At 33.3% G+C, this 23,217-nt stretch overlaps 4 protein-coding genes across 5 annotated transcripts; all 4 read left to right on the plus strand.

Moving 5' to 3' along the window:
- Window positions 1–5,221: 5,221 nt before the first annotated feature.
- Window positions 5,222–11,210, plus strand: LOC123902635 (beta-hexosaminidase 1-like). The gene is made up of 15 exons (XM_045952404.1): window positions 5,222–5,689; window positions 5,777–5,851; window positions 6,259–6,294; window positions 7,810–7,921; window positions 8,027–8,097; window positions 8,235–8,365; window positions 8,530–8,546; window positions 8,687–8,735; window positions 8,966–9,066; window positions 9,228–9,287; window positions 9,440–9,473; window positions 9,689–9,787; window positions 9,892–9,951; window positions 10,035–10,285; window positions 10,869–11,210. The coding sequence occupies exons 1-15, from the start codon at window positions 5,318–5,320 to the stop codon at window positions 11,042–11,044; spliced, it is 1,644 nt and encodes a 547-aa protein (XP_045808360.1). The 5' UTR covers window positions 5,222–5,317; the 3' UTR covers window positions 11,045–11,210.
- Window positions 11,211–12,299: 1,089 nt separating this feature from the next.
- Window positions 12,300–12,992, plus strand: LOC123902687. The gene is made up of 2 exons (XM_045952471.1): window positions 12,300–12,626; window positions 12,809–12,992. Exons 1-2 carry the CDS (start codon window positions 12,321–12,323, stop codon window positions 12,881–12,883), a joined length of 381 nt encoding a protein of 126 aa, XP_045808427.1. The 5' UTR covers window positions 12,300–12,320; the 3' UTR covers window positions 12,884–12,992.
- Window positions 12,993–14,566: 1,574 nt separating this feature from the next.
- On the plus strand, window positions 14,567–15,578 carry LOC123884762 (protein IMPAIRED IN BABA-INDUCED STERILITY 1-like). Of its 2 annotated transcripts, XM_045933974.1 has the most exons (3): window positions 14,567–14,944; window positions 15,002–15,037; window positions 15,164–15,578. In XM_045933974.1, the coding sequence occupies exons 1-3, from the start codon at window positions 14,867–14,869 to the stop codon at window positions 15,548–15,550; spliced, it is 501 nt and encodes a 166-aa protein (XP_045789930.1). In that variant the 5' UTR covers window positions 14,567–14,866; the 3' UTR covers window positions 15,551–15,578. The 2 variants fall into 2 exon arrangements, with proteins under 2 accessions (XP_045789930.1, XP_045789920.1); XM_045933964.1 differs by having other exon boundaries at window positions 14,570–15,037.
- A 6,539-nt stretch (window positions 15,579–22,117) lies between these two features.
- LOC123910840 lies at window positions 22,118–22,991 on the plus strand. Its single transcript, XM_045962119.1, has 2 exons — window positions 22,118–22,813; window positions 22,917–22,991. Exons 1-2 carry the CDS (start codon window positions 22,118–22,120, stop codon window positions 22,989–22,991), a joined length of 771 nt encoding a protein of 256 aa, XP_045818075.1.
- The last annotated feature ends 226 nt before the right edge of the window (window positions 22,992–23,217 follow it).

Consider the following 23,217-nt stretch of genomic DNA (forward strand, 5'->3'; position numbering starts at 1 on the left):
TTTTATTGATCACACTTAACAAAAGTCACATTACATCACTTATTTATATTGTGTTGCTTGTGAGTTAAGTTACTGACAAACTAGTAACAAACTCAAACAGAATTCCCTAGAATCAAGCAACTAACAAAACAGAAATTTAAATCCTAACTAACTTCCTTGTTTCACAAGTAAACATGCTTAGCCAATATGGATTACTCACAACAACAATCTAACCCAAATTATAGCCACAACCAGACCAAATAAACATTGTAGAGATTATGCTGGGAATGAAATATGTTACCCAAACAACTGGCCATTATTCAGAACCAAGAGCTTTGAGGGTGTCTGTCCATTGAAGCAGAGAACGAAGTGTGTCACACAATTATAGTCAATAGTTCAAGAGAGGTCAGACTCATAACACCGCCTCCTTTTAAGAGTCGATGTAAATTGTGACTTTAACTCTATCGGCATAGACCTAGTGGCTAGTGGTAGCCTTTTCATCTTCCGCTGTTTCACTTGATATTCTTTAATTCAGCCTATATGTAGCACATAGCCTAACTCAAAGTAGTCCATTTGGTGGAAGAATCCCATGGCTTAAGTAGCTTCCTTATCTACTAGAAGTAGAACTCATAATAGTGTATATCTCATGGTTTTAAATTGTGATCACCATTTTGGTTATGTTGTAAACCTTTATATTGCGAAAAACAAAAAATGATAATTTACATCAAGAAAAACAAAAAAAATGATAATTTACAATTGCAATAGGTAAATGAATATCTAAGTCAATATATATTAAAAAGAAAAACACCAAGGTTCTCAAGCAACTTTATAATTCGTAACCACTATATCAAATATCAATTCAAGGTTGATCTTGATATTGATAGTTATAATGTGGAGGGGATGTGTGATGGTAATAATACTCAGGTGGTAAAGGGCAGTCATTGTAATGAGGTGGTGAAGGTGAACTTGATTCACTCATTGTTTCACTAGCAACATGATGAGTTTGGAATTTATCTACTCTCACTTCAACCGTTTCGAGTTCAACTAATTCCTCTTCTTCAACTTCAGATGATCTTAAGATTGGATGCAAGTAAGTATCTGCTAAATATGCTTTTATGTTTAGGTCAGGTTCTGTTGTTTTCTCCAATATATCCTTAGTCATTGCTTCCTCGACATGGTACTTCCTAAATGCTGGCTCGAAACGATTCTTGCAATACTTGTGAAATGCAAATGTCAATATTGGTAACAACACAAGCAAAGGTGTAGACCTAGCTGCCTTTTTGGTGCTAAGCAAGCCTAACAGAAGCAGCTGTGATATTATTAAGCTTGCGATAATGCGGCTGTGAACTTGTGGCCAAAATGCAGCAGCACTTTCATACTGTTGATTGTAGACTTTGATTATCTGACGATAAACCGAATATGCGAAGGCAAAGGTGACTAGTATGAAAGGAAGAAGGATTGGAGTCACCACAGCATACACAATGCCAAGAAGGAAATATAATTTGAAGGCTTGGAAGAGTTTCGGGATAGTCCATAGTCCCAGGATCCAAGGCCTTTCTTCAATCTCTCTCGGTTTTAACTATGAACACATTCTTGAGATGATATATAACCAATGACTTTAATCTGAGAATTTCACCGGCAATTCCAGCCCAGCCATCAACCATTATGTGCGTCATAAAGAAGGTAGTCTTCATTGGAATGGAAACTCCAATTGTTCTAGGAATCTGTGTAGGTGACTGGTGAAGAAAAGCATACAGTTGCTCAAATGCAGTTCCAGTTATTATGCTTCCCAAGAAAACATTCACAAGTTATTGATACAGGATTCCATAAGATCGAAGATAACTTATTGATGATCAAATAAGTACTTTCTAAATCTGCTTTCTATTCTTCCCTTAGGCCAATACACAGACCACATATAACTGGGAATTTGAAACTTTCATTAATCTAATGAATCAATTTATGAATGATAAATCCAACATTTTATTATGCACAAGTTTATAGAAAATTGCTAGTAATTTTGCATATAAAAAAAAATGTTGATATCTTTGATTATCATATAGTTAAGGAATTTAGAAATTCATGTTAATCACAAAACCAAACCAACTCTTAATTACTTGCTGAAACATAGAGAAGCTTGTCATGCAAGGCTTTCTGATATTGATTGAGTGTGCTGATTTTAGAAAGAAGAAAAATTCAAATAAATAAATATCCTAAAAGTAGAAGACGTGAAACAAATTAGGAACCAAAGTTTGTCAAATGCAAGAAAATAAATACTATCATAAACATGCTATCTAGTAGTAATTAAGGTTTGTCTTGGCATGAGTGTTGTTGTATATAGTGCATCCATGCTTTCAGGACTCACTCTTCATTCCATTCTCTATTCAAAACTTGTGTGAACTTGGTCAATGCCTTCACTGAAAAAGTAAAACCATTAACAGTATGAGCTTGGTATTCACTTCCCCACAAATTCAGAAAATGAGAAGTCAATCCTTTAACTCAACACCTTTAAAAGTTTAAAGGTGCTATGTTGCACACAAATGGAAAACCAAAACAGGCACAAATGAAAAAGGAAAATATGAATCAAAGAATTAGACAATATAATCAACATTCTATCAAATATGTAAATGGGAACCGAGGGAAACAAAAAAAATAAAAAAGAGAAGTCAAAAACCAAACGAAAAATGTTGTGTTTAACAAGTTGAATGGAAATTTACCTTAACCAATTATGAGAGGTCACCTTTGCGGATGGTGCATTTTGAAGCAAAAAGTTCACTATTTCCTTCGGTATAGATGAATGTGAATGCGTCGTTATTACTTTCAATGACTTCAAGTCATACAAGGAAGGGAATTCAACCTTCAATAAATCAGGAACTAAAGAGAGCACCTAATCAATTAAGGAAGACTCCAAATTAGCAAGTACTGAAAAAAGTGTCGGTACAATAAAAGTAAATATTCCCTAACTTACCGTAAGAGTATTTAAAGAAACTGTCAATGATTCGATATTAGCAAGCTCAACCAGCCAATTGAGTAGAACCAAAGGGGTATTCTGATCAGATAAGGAGGTGACATCAACAATATTTACATGCTTGACGGAAGAGAGATTGTTCATGTTCCCGCAAAGTTTCTGAAGAGGAGTACCTAAATAAACAAAGGTACAAAGACTTGGAGTGGATAACTGAAATTTCATGTTAGGGCAAACTAAATTGGTGTGTATTCTTAATTTGGTAAGTGTGGCACTCGATATGCAAAGACTTTGTTGACTATCATCAACAATACAAGCGTTAATGTACAAACTATCCAATCTGTTAAATTTCGAAAAGGGATCAACACGACCATGATCATCAACGCAAAAGATAAAGCCTAGTAGAGACAAGTTGGTTAATGCAGGCAAATTCAATGAATTGGGAAATAATGTTTTGTTTGGATAAAAGCTAAAATAAAGTTGAAGAGATGTTAAAGTGCCACATGAAAAGATGGAAGAATGAAGACATTGATCATCACAATTTATATCCATCTTTAACTGCTGGACATGATGTGAAACAGCATATTTCACAATCCTTTGGAGTAGTTGATGATCCATGATACCGGCATGGAAAATATCAAAGGAGTGCAGTGCGGTTGAGCCATTGCGTAGAGACAAAATCTTATAGATGAATTTGTCGAAATCCGTATAATAACAAAAACGTTGAGAATTTAATGTAAGGTTAGGGAGAGTCTTCCAGAGATTTTTCCATCTTTTAGAAAGTATACAAGTTTGTACTGCATGTTTTGCGTCGGAAAAGGAGAGTATGTGAAGTAAAACACCATTAGACAAATCACTGAGTCTGTCTTTAATTTCATCGTCATCGTCGTTATAGTTCTGACTTACGGCCTTCATCATCGTCTCAGTGAAGCAAATGTGACACGGCAAAGTTTTGTTTTGAAAAGTAATATGATGTTAGGGTTTTTTTTTACAAGAATATATGACGTAGGGATTTCTAATTTTCTATCAATTTACTTCTAATTTAATAATCCTCCGATCCTTTTTATACGGAATAATTTGAAAGAAAAAAAAAAGATCTTTTTTATAAGAAAAATCATTAACAAAAGGTTTGGAAAAATGGGTTATTAGGTTTGGGTGAATTAGGGTTAGTGAATTAAGCTTGGATGGGTTGATAATTTATAAAGATGGAAGATAATTATTCTAATAGACTATAGTAATTTATCCGAAATTTATATTTTATTTTGTATAATTTCATAATTTATACACTTTCCTTTTAACTGATGGACAATTACTATTTGCACCCATAGCCGCTCATTGGTTACAACTTACAACTGTTTCCTGACTTTCCTCACAAGGAAATACGGAGTATTGTCTTTCCCATGCATGAATCAATCACCACCACCATATTTCAATTGTATCACATCCGCAAAATACAAGTAAGTAAATTTCAAAACGAATATGAGATCAAATTAATAAATAATAATCTTTCTAAAATTCTGTCCCCAAATTCATCAAATCAAAATTAAATGGAAAAATTCTCTTACATTGAATTGAAACTACAACGCATGAAGATTATGACCAATATATACAGCAAGTCACAAAAGAGAAGAAAATTTGACAATACATAGAAGAGACAAGAGGATATAGCCCAAAATGGTGCGTTAGGTAGAACAAAGTGGGAGAGGATTGGTTAATACTAACTAGTAAGAGAGATGGTCCTAATTTATTTATTTTAATTTTAATAATGTGTATTATTTTAATTGGTTGTGTTCCGATCTTTCGCCCAATATGATCACGAACGAAGACAGCATAGATCTTGAGAATGCTGCAATGTTAAATTATTTTGAAATATATTTTTGTCATCCTTTGCACTCTACTTAATTCAAGGGAATTAATTTCTGCATCTAGGCATAAAAAAGTTGCCAAAAAATTTGGTTGTTTGCAAGAATAAGGTGTTAGGTGACCATCCCATTAATGTTTCATTCATAAAAAACATTATCCAATATTCACTCCCTCACTCAATTAGCTTTTCTGATGTAAATGCGTGACACAGTTATAATCGTCAACCGTCCGATCAAAATAAATTGTCGAGATTGATTCACTTCATAAAACTGAGTTGAAATATAAATCGTCCAAGTCTTAAATTAGTGGGTCAAATATGTTACCACTAGTGAATCTCAATCTCTCTCTCACTCACGTGTTTGTGTAACTCTATTCACCTTTTTGTCTCAGATCAATGTTTGTTCAACAACGCCTCAAAACCAAACCATATTACTCTCTCTCTCTCTCTCTCTCTCTCTCTCTCTCTCTCATAGTATAGTTTTCATTTCATAGTTTCATAGTAGAACCATTACCATGGCTTGGTGGTACTGCAAGAAACCCACAAGCCTCACAAACACATCAACTTCACACACATTATTCATTACTATTGCTTTTGCATTCTTCATTTCTCAATCATTTGGAGCAAGAATCTTACAACCTCATAATTCACTTCCATTCATTTGGCCTCTTCCTGCAAAATTCTCATTTGGTAATGAAACTCTTTCTGTTGATCCAACACTTTCCCTTACTGGAAACGGTGCTGCTTCACCAATTGTTCGAGCTGCTTTTGATAGATACAAAGGAATAGTGTTTAAGAACAGTAACAGCTACGGTTTTCTTAGAACTGTAAATGTTGCTTATGATGTTACAAAATTGAATGTTGTTGTTCGTTCCAAAAGTGAAGAGGTGGGTTAATTGTAGCAATAGCATTGATTTTATTTTCTGGGTTTTGAAAAAGTTTAGATTTTGAGATTTGGGAAATTTTTGTTGCAGCTTCAACTTGGAGTAGATGAAAGCTATAATTTGTTTGTTGCAAAAGTTTCAGGTTCTGGGGGAATCACAATTGAGGTGTGGTTTTTGTTTTGTTTTTCTGAACATTATTTGTTGTTGAATTCTAATATCTGATGATGTTTTTATATATTGTTGTCTGATTCTAATAACTTTGTTGTGATTTCATTTTATAATTATATATGTTTTATTCAATTTGTATATAATTTCAAGCACTAGTTGATTGAAGTGTTCTGTTTTTTTGGTCAACGGAATTTCTTTAAATTTGACTCAGATTGTCTTATGTTGTGTTTCACTTCTTATTGGTGGAAATTGGAATGGAACAAAACAAATAAACTGGATTTTTGTTTTGACTGAAAAATTGGAATTTTTTGTTTAAGAGAAAGTCATGAATATGATATGTTGTGTTAAGGTCATTTTCAGATGATTGTTAGTCATATAATTTTGTGAACTTTTTTTTAATGCAGGCAAATACTGTTTTTGGTGTATTGCGTGGATTAGAGGTATGTTTACAATTTTCAACTCAATCATATGATATTTTTTTCTAAATAATTGGAGACTTTGAAGGGGAGGAAGAGAGGGTGGCACAAGAGATGGATATTTGAATTTGAAAAGAGAACAATTTTTCTTGTATATTGCAAACTTATGATGCTTGGATGACATTATTTTCATATATAATTGAAATGAGTTTAGATACTACTAGATATTACTACTAGGCAAAGTTTAATTTTTTACTATTTAAATAAGTTTTAATTGTTTTTGGGCGCAATCTTCATTTTCAATGTGTTGTTTTGCTCTTTGATGGCTGTGTCTCGCTGTGCTGATATGGATTTGGGACCCTGCCTTTATTTTTTTTGCGGTTTAATTGGTGTTAGGAAGGGTTAAAGTTTTTTATGATGTTCTAGTGCTTTTGTGTTGGAGTGTTTTATAACTTTTGAGATGTAGGCGATGCTACTTTCTTTCCCTTAGATTTCTTGTTTTTCCTGTAAGCCTCTTGTAGGAAACCTGCATTCTTTCTGCAACTTAGGCATATCTTGTGCTTTTAATTGATTAATCTTCATATATTTTGCTGTTAAAAAAAAAGTTTGTATTTTGTCCTGTGATTGGCAACACCATAATCAGTTCTGTTCATGTATGCTAGTTAAGATTATGATTTCAGAAGTTTGAAATAATATACCAGTATTTTTTTTTTTTTTTTCTCTTATACCTCATTACCTCTATGTTGGCAACTTGACACTCGTAAAACTGTGGAGTTTTGAATCCTAACATGTATTGTATTCACCTACTGATATGGATATTAAGTTGCTTAAAGTCGTTTTCCTTGAAAATGAAAACTGAACTACTGTTGTTGTGTTTGTCAACGAGTATTGAGGACATAGCAGGTGACATAGATTCCAAATTGTTGGATATTCCGCCTTCATTGCGGTCCGCCCCCATCCGCCTAATTGCGGCATTTGAGTTGCCTTCATTGCAGCCTCCAACACCTTCATTGTGTTGGGTGTGAAGGGGTGGATTTAGTCCCACATTGCTAAGAGATATGGCCTGTGTAGCGTTTATATAGCTTTGGCAACCCTCACCTTACAAGCCAGTTTTGTGAGGATGAGTTAGGCCCAATATAAAATTTGACATGGTATCAGAGCCTATCCTAGATCTATTGTTGGGCTTCCCGCATCGTCCACGCTTCAGGCCCATTGAGCCTGAGCGTGAGGGGGTGTGTTGGATATTCCGCCTTCATTGCGGTCCGCCCCCATCCGCCTAATTGCGGCATTTGAGTTGCCTTCATTGCAGCCTCCAACACCTTCATTGTGTTGGGTGTGAAGGGGTGGATTTAGTCCCACATTGCTAAGAGATATGGCCTGTGTAGCGTTTATATAGCTTTGGCAACCCTCACCTTACAAGCCGGTTTTGTGAGGATGAGTTAGGCCCAATATAAAATTTGACACAAATGACTGACAAACTTGTTATTTGTCAAGTTATACGTGACTTATTTCACCGATTCCCTCTTTTTTACTGTCCAGACGTTCAGCCAGTTGTGTTCATTTGATTATTCAACTAAAACAGTACAAATATACAAGGCACCTGTGTCCATCCGAGATAAACCGAGATTTCCATATCGCGGCCTCTTGTTGGGTGAGCCAATATATATTGTAAAAGACACAAGTCTATATTTGGTGAGTGTCGTATGCTTTGATCATAGGTTATTCACCCACGTCTTTGGCTTCTTTGTTGTTGCAGATACATCAAGGCACTATTTACCGATTGATGTAATTAAGCAGATAATTGAATCTATGTCCTACGCCAAATTTGTAAGATAAATATAATGAGTTTATTTTTATTTCCCTCTTGTTCGTTTGTGACAATTTGATACTAAATCCGGCTCCAAAACTAGCATACTATGCTATTTTTATGTAAGGCTGATACAATTATTATTTTTGCATGGTAGAATGTTTTGCATTGGCATATCGTAGACACACAATCGTTTCCTCTTGAAGTACCTACATATCCAAAATTGTGGAAAGGTTCGTACTCAAAGTGGGAACGTTACACAGTAGAGGATGCATATGACATTGTCAAGTAAGATTCGCCTCGCCTTGTTCCAATTTTTCATCTTTTTCATAATATAATAATATTCTGACCAATGCCTTTTCATTCGTGTTACCTTCTTTGAATTGGCTTTCTTAATCTAAGGCTGACTAACACTGTTTTCTTTTCATTTTTTATTTTGTCATGGTATACAGCTTTTCCAAAATGAGAGGTGAGGTATCTCCAAATCCTCCGAAATTTCTATTTCATATTTTTTTTTTTGACACAATTTCTATTTCATATTATTCACAACATTTTGTAGTTTTGATCATTGCAAGTAACAGAAGTTTCTATTTGTGTGGTTTATCACAGGCATAAATGTGATGGCAGAAGTGGATGTCCCTGGTCATGCAGAATCATGGTAAAGCTTATGTCATGCTCAATTTTCTCTTAACCTGATATTCTTATAACTTATACTAATGTTGAAATTGAAAATGAATACATGGAAATCTGCAAAAACTATGTTTCTTTTATAATTTGTTGTAAATGTTTCTTTCAATAAAGTTGAGTCTTTCAGTTTATTATTTCTACCGACAGCTAGCATTGTAAACCAGAAATATTTTAAAGTTGTTATTTTCTGTTTCTGTTTAGGGGTGCCGGATATCCAGATATTTGGCCGTCACCCACATGTAGGAGCCCGCTAGACGTTACAAAGAAGTTTACCTTTGATGTCCTTTCTGGCATTATGACAGGTTAAGTTCCTATAAAACATGTATAAATGTACTAATGCGTAACCTTGCTTCTTCTTCTGTTCTTCCTTGTCGTTTTCTCTAACCTACAAAATTATCAATTTTATGCTGAGCCTAGTCGTAAATTAATTTTTTTTTCACGTGGTCCTTTTCTAAATTTACAGATATCAGGAAAATATTTCCCTTTGAACTATTTCACTTGGGTGGCGATGAGGTGAATACAGGTCAGTAAGCACGGCTTTATTATATCAGCTTGTTAAAGAACCACTCAAAATGATTACGATCATAATAAAAAAAATAGAAATTAGTTTAGTGCATGTTATAAACCACTTTGTATCGATCCTAATTTATAAGAAATCCCTATTCATTTTAACAGATTGCTGGACCAATACTACTCATGTGAATAAATGGTACACATTTTAACCTTCTACACTTGTTCATTACATTATATGATGATTTTTTGTTGCCTAAAGCTTTAAATTCATTAAATCCCTCAAGCTATGGAAACTCAAATTAAATTGAAAATGTGAATTTCAACCTAGAAAAGATTCTTTTGCCCATATCTGGTGGTCAGAGAAAATTATCACAAGCACAATATTCAGACGCAACTATATCTCCAATGCAGGCTTCAGGTTCACAACATGACAGCTAATGATGCTTACCAATATTTTGTACTGAAGGCCCAAAGTATGGCTCTATTGAAAAACTGGAGTCCTGTGAACTGGTATGATCTTTATTTATATCGTCTTTACTACTTCAGTTTACTATTTCATATTCTTAAATTATGGTCATATTTTTGAGATGCAACCATTTTATGTAACTTATCAGGGAAGAAACCTTCAATACGTTTCCCAGAAAGCTCCATCCGCGGACCGTAGTGCATAACTGGTGAATTCTCGTCCATGTAGTTTTATTTTTGCATGAATCTCAAATGACTCGGCTCTAAAGTATTTCAAGTAATTAATGTATAGGCTGGGACCCGGGGTTTGCCCAAAGGTTGTTGCAAGAGGCTTAAGGTGTATTTTCAGTAACCAAGGTGTCTGGTATCTTGACCACATAGATGTACCTTGGGATGTTGTATATAATGCTGAGCCGCTAGAAGGAATACATGAAGCTTCTCAACAAAAACTTGTGCTTGGAGGAGAAGTTTGCATGTGGGCTGAGAGAGCTGATACATCAGATGTTCAGCAAACAATATGGCCTCGAGCTGCAGCAGCAGCAGGTTAGTTGTCTTTCTAATCCAAAGTTGTTCGTCTTCATCATAGCTGCATTATATTTAATCACATATTTAATTACAATTAGTCCGGTAAAATTGAGTATCATTCCCATTTATAGTTAACTATATAGTATAGAAGCAAACATGCGAAAGGCTCATGTCTTGTGCCATGAAGCACTGACACAGACATGGACACACCGACATACAAATGCTAATAATATTTTGAGAAAATGGAAGTGATTATACGTAACCACCCATGTCGGTGCTGTGTTGATGTTGGACACTAACTTGTGCCAGTTAGACACTCAGACACGCCTTAAATCTGATGTGTATGTGCTATATAGCTCGTGTGCGTGTGTATACAATACACAGTCCACTATTTGTGGATTTAGAATAGGTACATGTGTGTATATGCTTGTATATCTGTCAATCTTGTCTTATGTAGAAGTGCCTCTTCTCTTTATCATTTTCCTTTACTATTAAATATGTATACTTTTTGGGAAGATGGGTGAAGGGTAGTGGTTGAAAAGTTAGGCTGCTGAATTTGATTTGATTATGAAAAACTAATCAATTAATTTGTTTCCAACAGAACGTTTGTGGAGTCCGACACAATATACTTCAGGTGGAAATAGTAACTCAACTGCATTTCCGCGGTTGCAATACTTCAGATGTCTGTTGAATAGAAGAGGGGTTCCGGCTGCTCCTGTAACAAATTTTTATGCCAGAACTGCTCCTATTGGACCAGGTTCATGCTTTGACCAATAACTTTAACATGCTTCATCTGTCTAATAAGTTTAGACAGTTGTTGAAAGTAACTAATGTTTATCTACAATGCCTGGTCAATGAATGTTTAACGCTCTGGTGAATGCACAATAATAATCATGTTGTAAGTTATTATTGTATTTGATTCAATAATAAGATTTGTTCACTAGTCTCGTATTGTTACACTATGGATTTGTGATGCTTAAGCTTATTTTATATAGAAAACTATTGATAACATAAAATTGGATTCAACTATTACAGATTTAGAGACAAACTTTTGTAGTATTTTATAGACCACGATCGAAGACTCTGGGTATCTGAAACTAATAGTCCCTTCATCCCATATTATAAGGAAAATAAAATATTTATCTTTTTCAAAAATTATTTTCTCGTATTCCTATAAAATTTAGTCCATTAATTTGCTTTCTCTCTCCCTATCTGAAAATTGTTTTTAACGTTTTTCCATGAAATGGATAATAATTGATTCATCCATTCCCAAAACATAGGGATTTAATTTCCAATCCAAATTAAAGCTCTTCTTATTTTTAGCAGAATTAAAGCCCTTCCTAATCCTATTTACTACACACATATATACATGCATCTCCCATAATTGTGCAAACGAAACCCCTTGAAATCTGCATATATAAATGAGTAACCTCCCCCTCCCGTGTTGTATTGTATTGTGTTGATATTTTCAAAATTCAAAATGGCTTCTTCATCTTCCTCCAACTCCAAATTGACGATGAAACTTCTCATTGACACAAAAAATGAGAAAGTTCTCTTTGCTGAAGCATCAAAAGCTGTAGTGGACTTTCTTTTCCACATTCTATCCTTGCCTTTAGCCACTGTAGTAAAGCTCATAAGCAAAAATGGCATGGTTGGTAGCATAGAAAACGTTTATCAAAGCTTTCAAGACCTCAATGAAACATACATGCATCCACAACAATCCAAGGATCTTCTCTTAAATCCAACTGCTGCAATCTCTTCACATGAATTCTGTAATCTTTTTCCCATAGTCCACAACAAACCTATGAACTCTTCACACTTTCTTATTATGGCCGAGTTGGACAAGGAGGATCAGGATGACGAGGAGGATGACGATGAGGAGGAGGAGGAGGAGGATGACGACAATGAAGAAGATGATGATGATGATGAGGATGAGGATGAGACGGAGGAGGATGACGATGATGAGGAGGATGAGATGGAGGAGGATGGCGATTACGAGGATGAGATGGAGGAGGAGGAAGAGGAAGAGGAGGATGACGATTACGAGGATGAGATGGAGGAGGAAAACTTAGGATGTACCGTGTATTATTTGTGCCCAAATAAATGTGGCGATGATGTGACATGTGATGGAACAACTATTTGTTCTCGGTGCAACATAGCTATGAGCCTACCAAAATATGTGGCACTTAACACTAAGGATGGGTTGGTGAAAGATAATGTAACTTTTTTGGTGATGGATGATTTAGTTATTCAACCCTTGAGTTCAGCTATATCAATGGTTACCTTACTTAACAACAAGTTCAATATCAAAGAGTTTGGTGCCTTGCAAGAAATGGTGGTTGAATTAGGACTAAATGAGGTAAGTATTATTGTCACTTGCAATCTTCTTTTTTTTATATCTATTTTTTTTTTAGTATTGTTTATGTTGATGTATTGTAATTTGTGCTCGTTAGTTCTTTCTTTGGTTGTTATTTCTGTATAAATATTATTCTACGGATTTAATTTTTTTAGACTGACATGCCTTTTATATTTTTCTAATAGGGTATCAAGTTGTTGAAGGCTTCTCTGAGATCAAAGATGGTTTTAACTAGTGTTTTTATCAAGAAGGAAAATTGAGTGATATGTGACCCTGAGAATTTGAAGGATCTTTTTATGTTTTTAGCTTCAAAATGTTAAGATGACTGCCATTTTTATTTTTGGCTCCCTAGTTTGTTTGTGATGATTTCTGCTCTTTTTAATGTTTTGTTTCTTTGATGCATACTCTTTTTATTGTTAGTATTTATTCTATTGCGATTTCAAATCATAAATTATTAATCACTCGAACTTGGAATTTCATAAAATTTAATCTTAACTAAGAAATGCATACTAAAATCAAGTGGTTGATGAACTTTTTTTTAACAGAAATGGAAATGAGATTATACACATATTGTTAAAAAGTCCCATATCAAATATAAGATGATGTTGACAAATATTTATAACTAAGAAAATACCAAAAAGAGCATGAGTTAAACCCATACTTATTTCTAATACAGTAATTTCTAATGCATGGATCTTGCTAACTATTACTCCCTCCTTCTTACTCCCTCCTTCTCCAATATTCAGTACCAGTATATTTCCCTCTGGATTGGGATCTTCTTTGCGTCACCCTAATTATGTCAGTGTGACTTTTGCAATTTGCACTCTATTTGAGGTTGATTGGTGTATCATCTCAACTCAACTAGAAGTACTGTAGTACTGTATTTGAGATTTTTGACTAGATTGCTGGGAAAAATACTCCAACGTCACAATTATTTTATCATTTTTATATACATAAAAATATGTATTTTTATTTATTTTTAAATTTTTTTAACTTTTTATATAAATAAATATGTGTGTGTTTATATAGAAGGGTTAAATGTAACCAAAAGAAAATAAAAAGGTTAAATTCTTGTGAGTCTTAAGTTGTTGTGACCCTCTATGTGATTCACTTTTTTATATTCCACTGATTCATGTAAAATATTATATTCTTGATTTTTCATATACATTTACAACAATTTTTTTTTATCGAATAAAAGAAGCTATTGAAGTTAAGAAAATATAGATTTTTTTTAAAGGAAAGAGGAGTAGTAAAGTTATAGAAGTTAAAAAGAGGGGGAAAATAGTAAAATAAAATAAAAACTACTAAAGGTATTTATGGTATTTAAAAAAAAAAAAGGTTGCACCACACCACTTGATATGTAGTTTGAACCCCATATACGTTGTTCCATTTTCACGGAAGACAAAAACTCCACTAAAGAGGGGGTGGAGAAAATCGTGAGGTGACAGCCGAGATTGCCTACTAAATACGTAAAAAAGGGTCTCGGGCTGTTACACTAAATATCAATTAAACTCTCATTTTAGGTAAATATATCCCATTTTATTAAACTAACATATTTAAATAGATTTTTTATAATAATTTATCAATTAAATGATAATTTTTCAGTAATATTATTTTTACAAAAATCACATAAATGTATATATATCAATTAAATGATGGAAATTTTTTTTTTCTACCCCAACAATCTTCACTCTACCCTAACATATTTTTCAAAATACCCGGTATACCCTTATAAAAAATTAGTATATTTTAATAATTTTTTTTTGTCGTATTATACTGTTCCGGTAGACTGTTTCATCCTCCCAAAAAACAGTTCCGGTAAGTATTTATCTATACCGGTATGTTAATTTTACCGGTACACTTTTTAAAAAGTGTTCCGGTATGTTAATTTTACCGGTACACCTTTTATTAAGTGTTCCGGTGTTGATTTTACCGGTACACTTGGTTTTAATAAGTGTTCCGGTAAGTGTTCCATTTAAACACCAATCTCTTGTAATAATTTAAACACCGATCTCTTGTGCTCCAGAATCACCACAAATCTCTTGTAATAATTTAAACACCAATCTCTTGTAGTAATTTAAACACCGATCTCTTGACAATTGGTGTTTATTTGGAACCTGTATGAATAGATTGGGCAGGGAACATATAGCAGTGTTTTCCGAGCGAAGGAGATTGAGACGGGGAAGATAGTGGCTTTAAAGAAGGTGAGATTTGACAATTTTGAGCCAGAAAGTGTACGGTTTATGGCACGAGAAATATTGATTCTTAGAAGGCTTGATCATCCCAATATCATTAAACTGGAAGGCTTGATTACTTCAAGATTGTCTTGTAGCATCTACCTTGTATTTGAGTACATGGAGCATGATGTTAAATGGCTCTTGTCAAAACCAGAAATCAACTTTACTGAATCACAGGTATTTTTAGCTTACCTTAGCTTAACTTAGCTTTCCCTTATGAATATTGGCAACAATAGTTTAAAACTTTGGTTATGAATTGTGATGAAAGATTGATTAAAAGGACAAAATGATTTTGTTGTGCAGATCAAATGCTACATGAAACAGTTGTTATCTGGTCTTGAGCACTGTCACTCAAGGGGTGTAATGCACCGGGACATTAAAGGGTCAAATCTTCTGGTGAATAATGAAGGGATATTAAAGGTAGCAGATTTTGGATTGGCGAATGTCTGTAGTTACGGGAACAAGCAGCCACTAACTAGTCGCGTTGTCACGTTATGGTACCGTCCTCCAGAACTTTTGTTTGGTTCAACAGATTATGGTCCATCTGTGGATATTTGGAGTGTTGGTTGTGTCTTTGCAGAGTTACTAGTTGGGAAGCCTATACTTAAGGGAAGAACAGAGGTAGTAATACCTATCTTTTCAAAATGTATGCACTTTTCTCCTTCCCAAAATTCAGCAAAATGGATGTAAAACAGCTTTTGATTACAGACGATTGATATATATATATATATATATATATAGGGTCTTGTTAACATGTGCCCTTAAGGCACATGTTAAGATATACCAAAATAGAAATTTAACATTTAATGATACAAGAAATTTAATGCTTCAAAAGTCAAAATGCACAAATTAGCATTTAATAATTTCTATTTTTGCTTCCTTAACATGTGCCTTAAGGGCACAAGTTAACATTCTCCATATATATATATATATATATATATATATATATATATATATATATATATAACACTCTGCTTTTTGTCAATCCAAGAATAGCATCTAAAAATTGTATGATGCATTTATCTTCAAAGACAAAATAGACCTGGCAATTATGCTTTGATTTGAATTGCTTATTTTTAATTTCATCATTATTACAAGTTTTATTCTTTTACATACCGGAACACTTATACTGGTAAAATCAACACCGGAACACTTATTAAAAGGTGTACCGGTAAAATTAACATACCGGAACACTTTTTAAAAAGTGTACCGGTAAAATTAACATACCGGTATAGATAAATACTTACCGGAACAGTTTTTTGGGAGGATGAAACAGTCTACCGGAACAGTATAATACGACAAAAAAATTATTAAAATATACTAATTTTTTTATAAGGGTATACCGGATATTTTGAAAAATATGTTGGGGTAGAGTGAAGATTGTTGGGTTGAAAAAAAAATTTCTTAAATGATGAACTAATGGGTCAGCCCAAAATCCGATGGGCTAGCCCTGCCCAATATCCATATAGGCTAAATGAGGAAATTTTTTTTTTCTATGCTAAATACCAATGCAATTCAAAGAATATAGTACTAGCCACTAGGAGAGTGGTATTTCCCTCTGAATTGGGATCTTCTTTGCGTCACTCTTTGATTCTGTCAGTCTGAGTTTTGCAGTTTGCAGTTCGCACTATGTTTGAGGTTGGTGTATCATCTCAACTGGTCATCTCAATTCAACTACAAGTAGTAGTATTTGAAATTTTTGACTAGACTGCCCGAAAAAATACTCCAGCGTCACAATTATTTATTTATTTATTTTACTTTTTATAAACATGTGTGTGATCAAATAGAAGGGTTAAATTCTTGTAAGTCACAAGTTGTGTGGTAATTTTTCTATGTTTTATGGGTTTTGCTGATAAGTACGTTTTGAATATAAGTTGTTAGAACTTAGAATAGATCAACCTATCTTGACCAAAAAAATAATAAAAAATCATCCTACTTTCGTTTTAAAATAAGTGTTTTTGCTTGATTATAGTTAAATATGTTTTTTTTTTCCTATAAAATAACAATATTTTAAATTTAATTTTTACTCAAATTTTATTAAATTTCTAGTCCCAACAAAATTATTCCGCACTCAATTTTAATATTTTAATTGTTATTATTAAGACAACTTATATTTTTGAATAATTTTTCGTATGTATGTTTAGAATATTATTAAAACGTTCCAATAGGAAAACAAGCTAAAAAAGGGCAACCGGTCCCGACACAATCCGCCCCGCCAGCAACCTATAAAAAATGGTGTTGGGCAGGCCAACTAGAGGTAGTGAGTTGAGTATCTTACCCTGCCCCTTTCAATTGTGGGCATGCCGTCAACCCCGACTTTTTTAAAAAATAAAATAAAATTTTATTTACAAAGAACATTTTATATAACAAAATTATGTATCTATATTGAGTTTACAAAAATAATCGTTTGAAAGTTTATAATACATCATAAAATATCTATATTAAAACCAACAAGACATATGATTGTGGTAGCTACAACCTCAATCGTCCCATGTTTTAATATATATGTATAATTTGTATCGTTCAAAAAAAAAAAAAGTATAATTTGTATCGTTCAATCTTAAATCAAAGATCAGGATTAATTATTTCATGTAATTTCATAATACTAATACAACAACAAATTTAAATTCCCTCCTTCAAAAAAAAAAAAAAATTAAAATTCCTTAAACGGGTTGATCTAACATGCCCAACCTATTTTCTCATTTCTAATGAGTAGTACTATACCGTAAAAAGGGGAGAAGTTATTATACATAAGTCTAATCCTTATGCATGGTACATAAGTCAATAACATCCATTAGATTGAGCATCCACATGTAATAATCCTAGCCAATCTCAACTCACACACTCACACCCCCCAAATTTCTCACGTACCCCCCAAATTACTCGCGCACCCCCAAATTTCTCATGCACCCCCCCAAATTTCTCATGCACCCCCCAATTTCTCGCGCACCCCAAAATTTCTAGCGCACCCCCCAAAATTTTTCACGCACCCCCCAGATGACTTGTGTGCCCAATTTTTTTTTAACCCCCCATATTTCAAGCCTAAACCATTTTGCTGTGGGAATGGTTTCAAAAATATACACTCCAAAACCATTAAGTGCATAAGATGGTTTTGAAGTACAACCTATAATTAGAATCATAATTGTTTTTTTTTGGTACAATTATAATCATTATTTAAAACCAGTTAAATGGTTTCAGATAGTTATACACTAAAACCATTTGTATTGTAAAATGGTTTTATGTGTGTTTTTATGGTTTCAAAAATTCTGGAAACCATTATGCTGGTTAAATGGTTTCAGATAGTTATACACTGAAACCATTTGTATTGTAAAATGGTTTTATGTGTGTTTTTATGGTTTTAAAAATTCTGGAAACCATTAGACTAGCTGCAATGGGTGTTGAGAGGGGGTGTTTTAAACATGCAAAACCACTACAATGGGTGTTTAAACAGGTGTTGAAATTGAGTTGGAGGAGAGAGGAGATTAAACCCTCCAACAGAGTTTAATGCCTGCAGAATGGCCCACACAGGGACACGCGTCCCGTTGCAATTTGGTCTTCTTCAGGCGCGTGGCATGCACGCGCGACAAGGGAGAGTGGCGCGCAGAATGGAAAGAGAGAGAAGGCAGCTTTGGATAAGGGGCGCCACGTGGCGTCTCCTGATTGGTTCGGTTGGATTTTTATCCATTTAATACTTTAAACTCAATTATTTCGGTCCAAATTAATTTTTTATTTTTTTATTTTTATATCAAAATTCATGATTTTTTTTTCTCTATAAATAGAGACTTGGTTCGTTTCATTTGGACACAGAAAAAAAATCATATTTTTCATCATCTTAATCATATTCGTGATTAAGAAGATTTGTATCGTAATAATTACGTTATTTGTGTGTTGTATTGTATTTTAAATTATTCGCATTGTAATAATTACGTTATTTATGTGTTTTTATTATAATTGTAACCGGGAGTTTAATTAATTATAATTGATAATTAATTTTAATCGATTATTTTTATCGTATAATTGTAATTTAATATAAATCGATAATTATAATTTTATGTAAAATGATAAAAACATAAATATAAATTTAAATAAGAATATGAAATAAAAAGTGGTGGGGTAGATAAAGTGGTGGGGTAGAGTGTTTAAAACAAAAACTATTGGAGTGGTAAAAGTTGAATGAGGTGTTGAGGTATTATGTGGAAGAGAGAGAAGATGATGTGGAGGGTGTTTTAAACACCCACCATTGCACTTAGTCTTATGTTGGTTAAATGGTTTCAGATAGTTATACACTGAAACCATTTGTATTGTAAAATGGTTTTATGTGTGTTTATATGGTTTTAAAAATTCTGGAAACTATTATGTTGGTTAAATGGTTTCAAATCACAATTATTGTTTGTATTCTAATTATAGGGTTGTACTCTAAAACCATCTTATACACTTAATGGTTTTGGAGTGCATATCTCTGAAACCATTCCCACAATAAAATGGTTTAGGCTAGAAATGTGGAGGGGACCAAAAAAATAAAATTGGGGGGCAAAAGTCATATTGGGGGTGTGCGAGAAATTTTGGGGGTGCATGAGAAATTTGGGGGGTGCGCAAGTAATTTGGGGGGTGCATGAGAAATTTGAGGGTGTGCTAGTAATTTGGGGGGTGCACAAGTAATTTGGGGGGTGCACTAAGTAACTTATGCATGGTGCATAAGGATAGCTTATGTTATGTATAATAACCAATCCCCGTTAAAAGGACAGTAATCTCTTGACCTTGGCACATTAATGAGTAAGTTACTTTTACGATTTTACATATATCTTCTTCTCCTGTTTAATTAATTGATTAATTAATTAATTAATTGTGTGTATAAAATGACTAACATGTTTCATTGTTCTAATGCACTCTTTACTTAGCTAGCTAGTAAACCATTCACTTTAACATGGCTTCATCTTCCTCCAACTCCAAAGTGTCCCTGAAACTTCTCATAGATACAAAGAATGACAAAGTTCTCTTTGCTGAAGCTTCAAAAGCTGTCATAGATTTTCTGTTCAACTTACTATACTTGCCAATCGGTACAGTAGTGAAGCTGCTAACCACAAATGGCATGGTTGGTAGCTTAGGAAATCTGTATGAGAGTGTTGAAAACCTCAACCAGAATTACATGCTACCAAACCAAACTAAGGAGATTCTGTTAAACCCCAAAGGTCAAAGCTCTGCAACTGAAATATCTGGATTCCTTACCCAAAACGATTACAATGCCCAAAATGATCATGACGATGGAACTAAGTTATACATATGCCCAAATAGATGTGGTTATCAGGTGGCATATGATACCATTACTATATGTCCTGGCCGTCCTGGCCGTCCTGGCTACAGTACTGGTTGCGGGAATTATATGAATCGTGAAGTAGGTTATGTCGGAAATAAGAAGGTTGCTGAAAAGAAAGTTTACAATATTAAGGATGGTTTTGTGAAAGATGTTATAACTTTTATGGTGATGGATGATTTGGTGATTCAACCCATGTCAACAATTTCTAGCATCACACTGTTGAACAAATTCAATGTCAAAGAAATTGGTACCTTACAAGAAAAAGTGGTTGAGATGGGGATGGATGAGGTTAGTATATAATACAATAATGGCCAATGACTAGTGTTTTTGATTTACATTTTATTGTATTTACAGTTTATTGTATTTTTGTTACAGGGTATCAAGTTGCTCAAGGCTTCTCTGCAATCAAAAATGGTCTTGACAAGTGTTTTTCTTAGGAAGGAAAAGTGATGTGCTAGGACTGAGGACCTTCACAATGCTATGAAGCCAGCTATTTTTGTTGTTGTTGCTGCTAATGTTATGAACCAGAAGCTAAGAACATGAGATTTTGGTTTTTTTTGTCTAGTTTATTCCTAATCTTAGTACTGTTTAAACACTGTGTCTGCTTGCAATGCTTTACTTTGTATTTCGTCGTGAACGATCAATTAGATGAACTATCATCCTTATTCCTTGATTATTGTACTATTTCTACTTTCAACGTAGATTTAATTATACTAGCTTTGAAATAGATTTAAGGTACCGTTTAACCTAACTTTTTTTCATTTTTTTTTGAGCTTATGCAAACAGCTTATGAAATTTTTATGTATTATTATAAGCTTTTCAAGCTAGTTTATGATAAAATAGCTTATAAAAATACAATTTTGACTTTTATGAATTTATAAAATAACATAAAATCTGATTTATATTGCATAAGTTGTTTGCATAAGCTAAAAAAAAAGAAAAAAAAAGTTATGCTAAACTAAATTCCTTTAAAATAGTTTTTTATAACCGAATTTTTCTATAAGTTTTAAAAAATTGTTAATTCTTAATACAAAATATTTCTAACTAAAAATAATAGTCCTATTTTGAAATTTTAAATGTGGAAGGGAGCAAAATAAATAAGTTTTTATGTTAGTTTATAAGTTTTCACTCACAAAGATTATATTTTTATAAACTATTTTTTCATAAGATACATCGAAAAACTTATAATAATATGTAAAAATTTATTTATTTATATAAAATGTTTTGCGCCGGAAAAAAAGCTATTCCCTTGTTTAATTAATAAGCACTATAATTTGTGAACTATCTCAATTGTCTACCTCGACAAATATATCGGTACACATCTAAATAAAATGTCCACCAAAAAATTAAAAAAAATATATATATATAACACTACAACAAATCTTGATACTCACTATAGCTGAAGAAGAAGAAAAAGGTATGCTAGATGCGCTTGAATAGCTACAAGATAGTGCTACTTTTACGTTGTTGAAACAGATTGTCTTTCAGGTTGTGCAAGCTTTCCGGTCCAAGCAAAAGAATTATATCGGAGCTATCATTGATTGATGTCGAAGTCTAGTTAATTTATATGAAAATTGTAGAATCAGGTATGTATGGCGACAAATTAATCGAGTTACTCACGACTTAGCTCAAATGTTTCATTTTATTGCTAGTCGCCAAATTCCAAATAAGCTTGTTTTTGTAAAAAAAAAAAAATCTTGATATTCTCAATAGTAAAAAAAAAAAGAAAAAACGTGATATTCTGATATTAGTGAGTCAGGGTCCGTATAATTTTTGGACCACCAACTGAATGCCTATATACATGCATCTGATCCCCAATTAGTAGAACGGCATCCTTTCCAAATCTTCTTCTATTTAAACGAATTAATAGCCTCTCACTTTCATATTGTTTTTTTTTTGACCTATGCATATTTCAAAAGAAATAATTAAAATCAAAATTCAAAATGCCTAGCCCCAAATTGACCATGAGGCTTGTTATTGACACTAAGAATGACAAAGTTCTCTTTGCTGAAACATCAAAACCCGTTGTAGATTTTCTTTTCTACTTACTAACCTTGCCTTTAGGCACTGTGGTAAAGCTCATTAGAAACAAGGGCACGGTTGGTAATGGTAGCATAGAAAATGTGTATCAAAGTGTCCAAGACCTCGATGAGATATACATGCATCCACAACAATCTAAGGATCATCTCTTAAATCCAATGGCTTCAATCTCTTCAAATGAATTTTGTAACCTTTTTCCAACACCGGACGACAATTCATCAGGAATCTCCGACTTTCTTCTCGTGAACGAGTTGGATCCGGAGGATTATGAGGAAGAGGATGAGTTGGCACGACATACTCTATTTTATGCATGCCCAAATTTTTGTAGCATAGATGTAACAAGTGATAAGACAACTATTTGCTCTCGGTGCAATATAGCTATGAACCATGAAACAACTAGTGAACTTGTCACTAACGATGTTGCTGAAGAGAATACTTCTTCGATTCTTAATGGATTTGTGAAAAATAATGCAACTTTCTTGGTGATGGATGATTTAGTTATTCAACCTGTTACTTCAGTAATTGACGTAGTTAATAAGTTCAATTTATCAAAGATTAGTTCCTTGCAAGACATGGTGGTTGAATTAGGGCTGGATGAGGTAAGTATGATATTGTTACATGTATTCTCTTGTTATAGTATATAGAGACATTTCATGTATTGTATTTTTAATTTTTGTTTATGCTTTTATATTTTTCTAATAGGGTATCAAATTGCTCAAGGCTTCGCTACAATCAAAGAAGGTGTTGACAAGTGTTTTCCTCAAGAAGGAATGTTGATATGTGACCAAAAATAAATTTATGGATTGTTCTTTTCTTTTCAAAATGTTAAGATTGTTTAAACTATGGTGTTTTTTTTTTTTTTTTTGAGATACCTAATTTGTTTGTGATGATTTTTTAATGAATAATTTCGATGAACTATCTCCAATATATTACTAATTAGTCCTTTTGTCGGATAAAAAACGTTTGAGTTCGTATATTTCTCAATATTCTCCATATTAGCAAA

This window comes from Trifolium pratense, linkage group LG1 (genome assembly GCF_020283565.1).
Source record: "Trifolium pratense cultivar HEN17-A07 linkage group LG1, ARS_RC_1.1, whole genome shotgun sequence".
Lineage (NCBI taxonomy): Eukaryota > Viridiplantae > Streptophyta > Magnoliopsida > Fabales > Fabaceae > Trifolium > Trifolium pratense.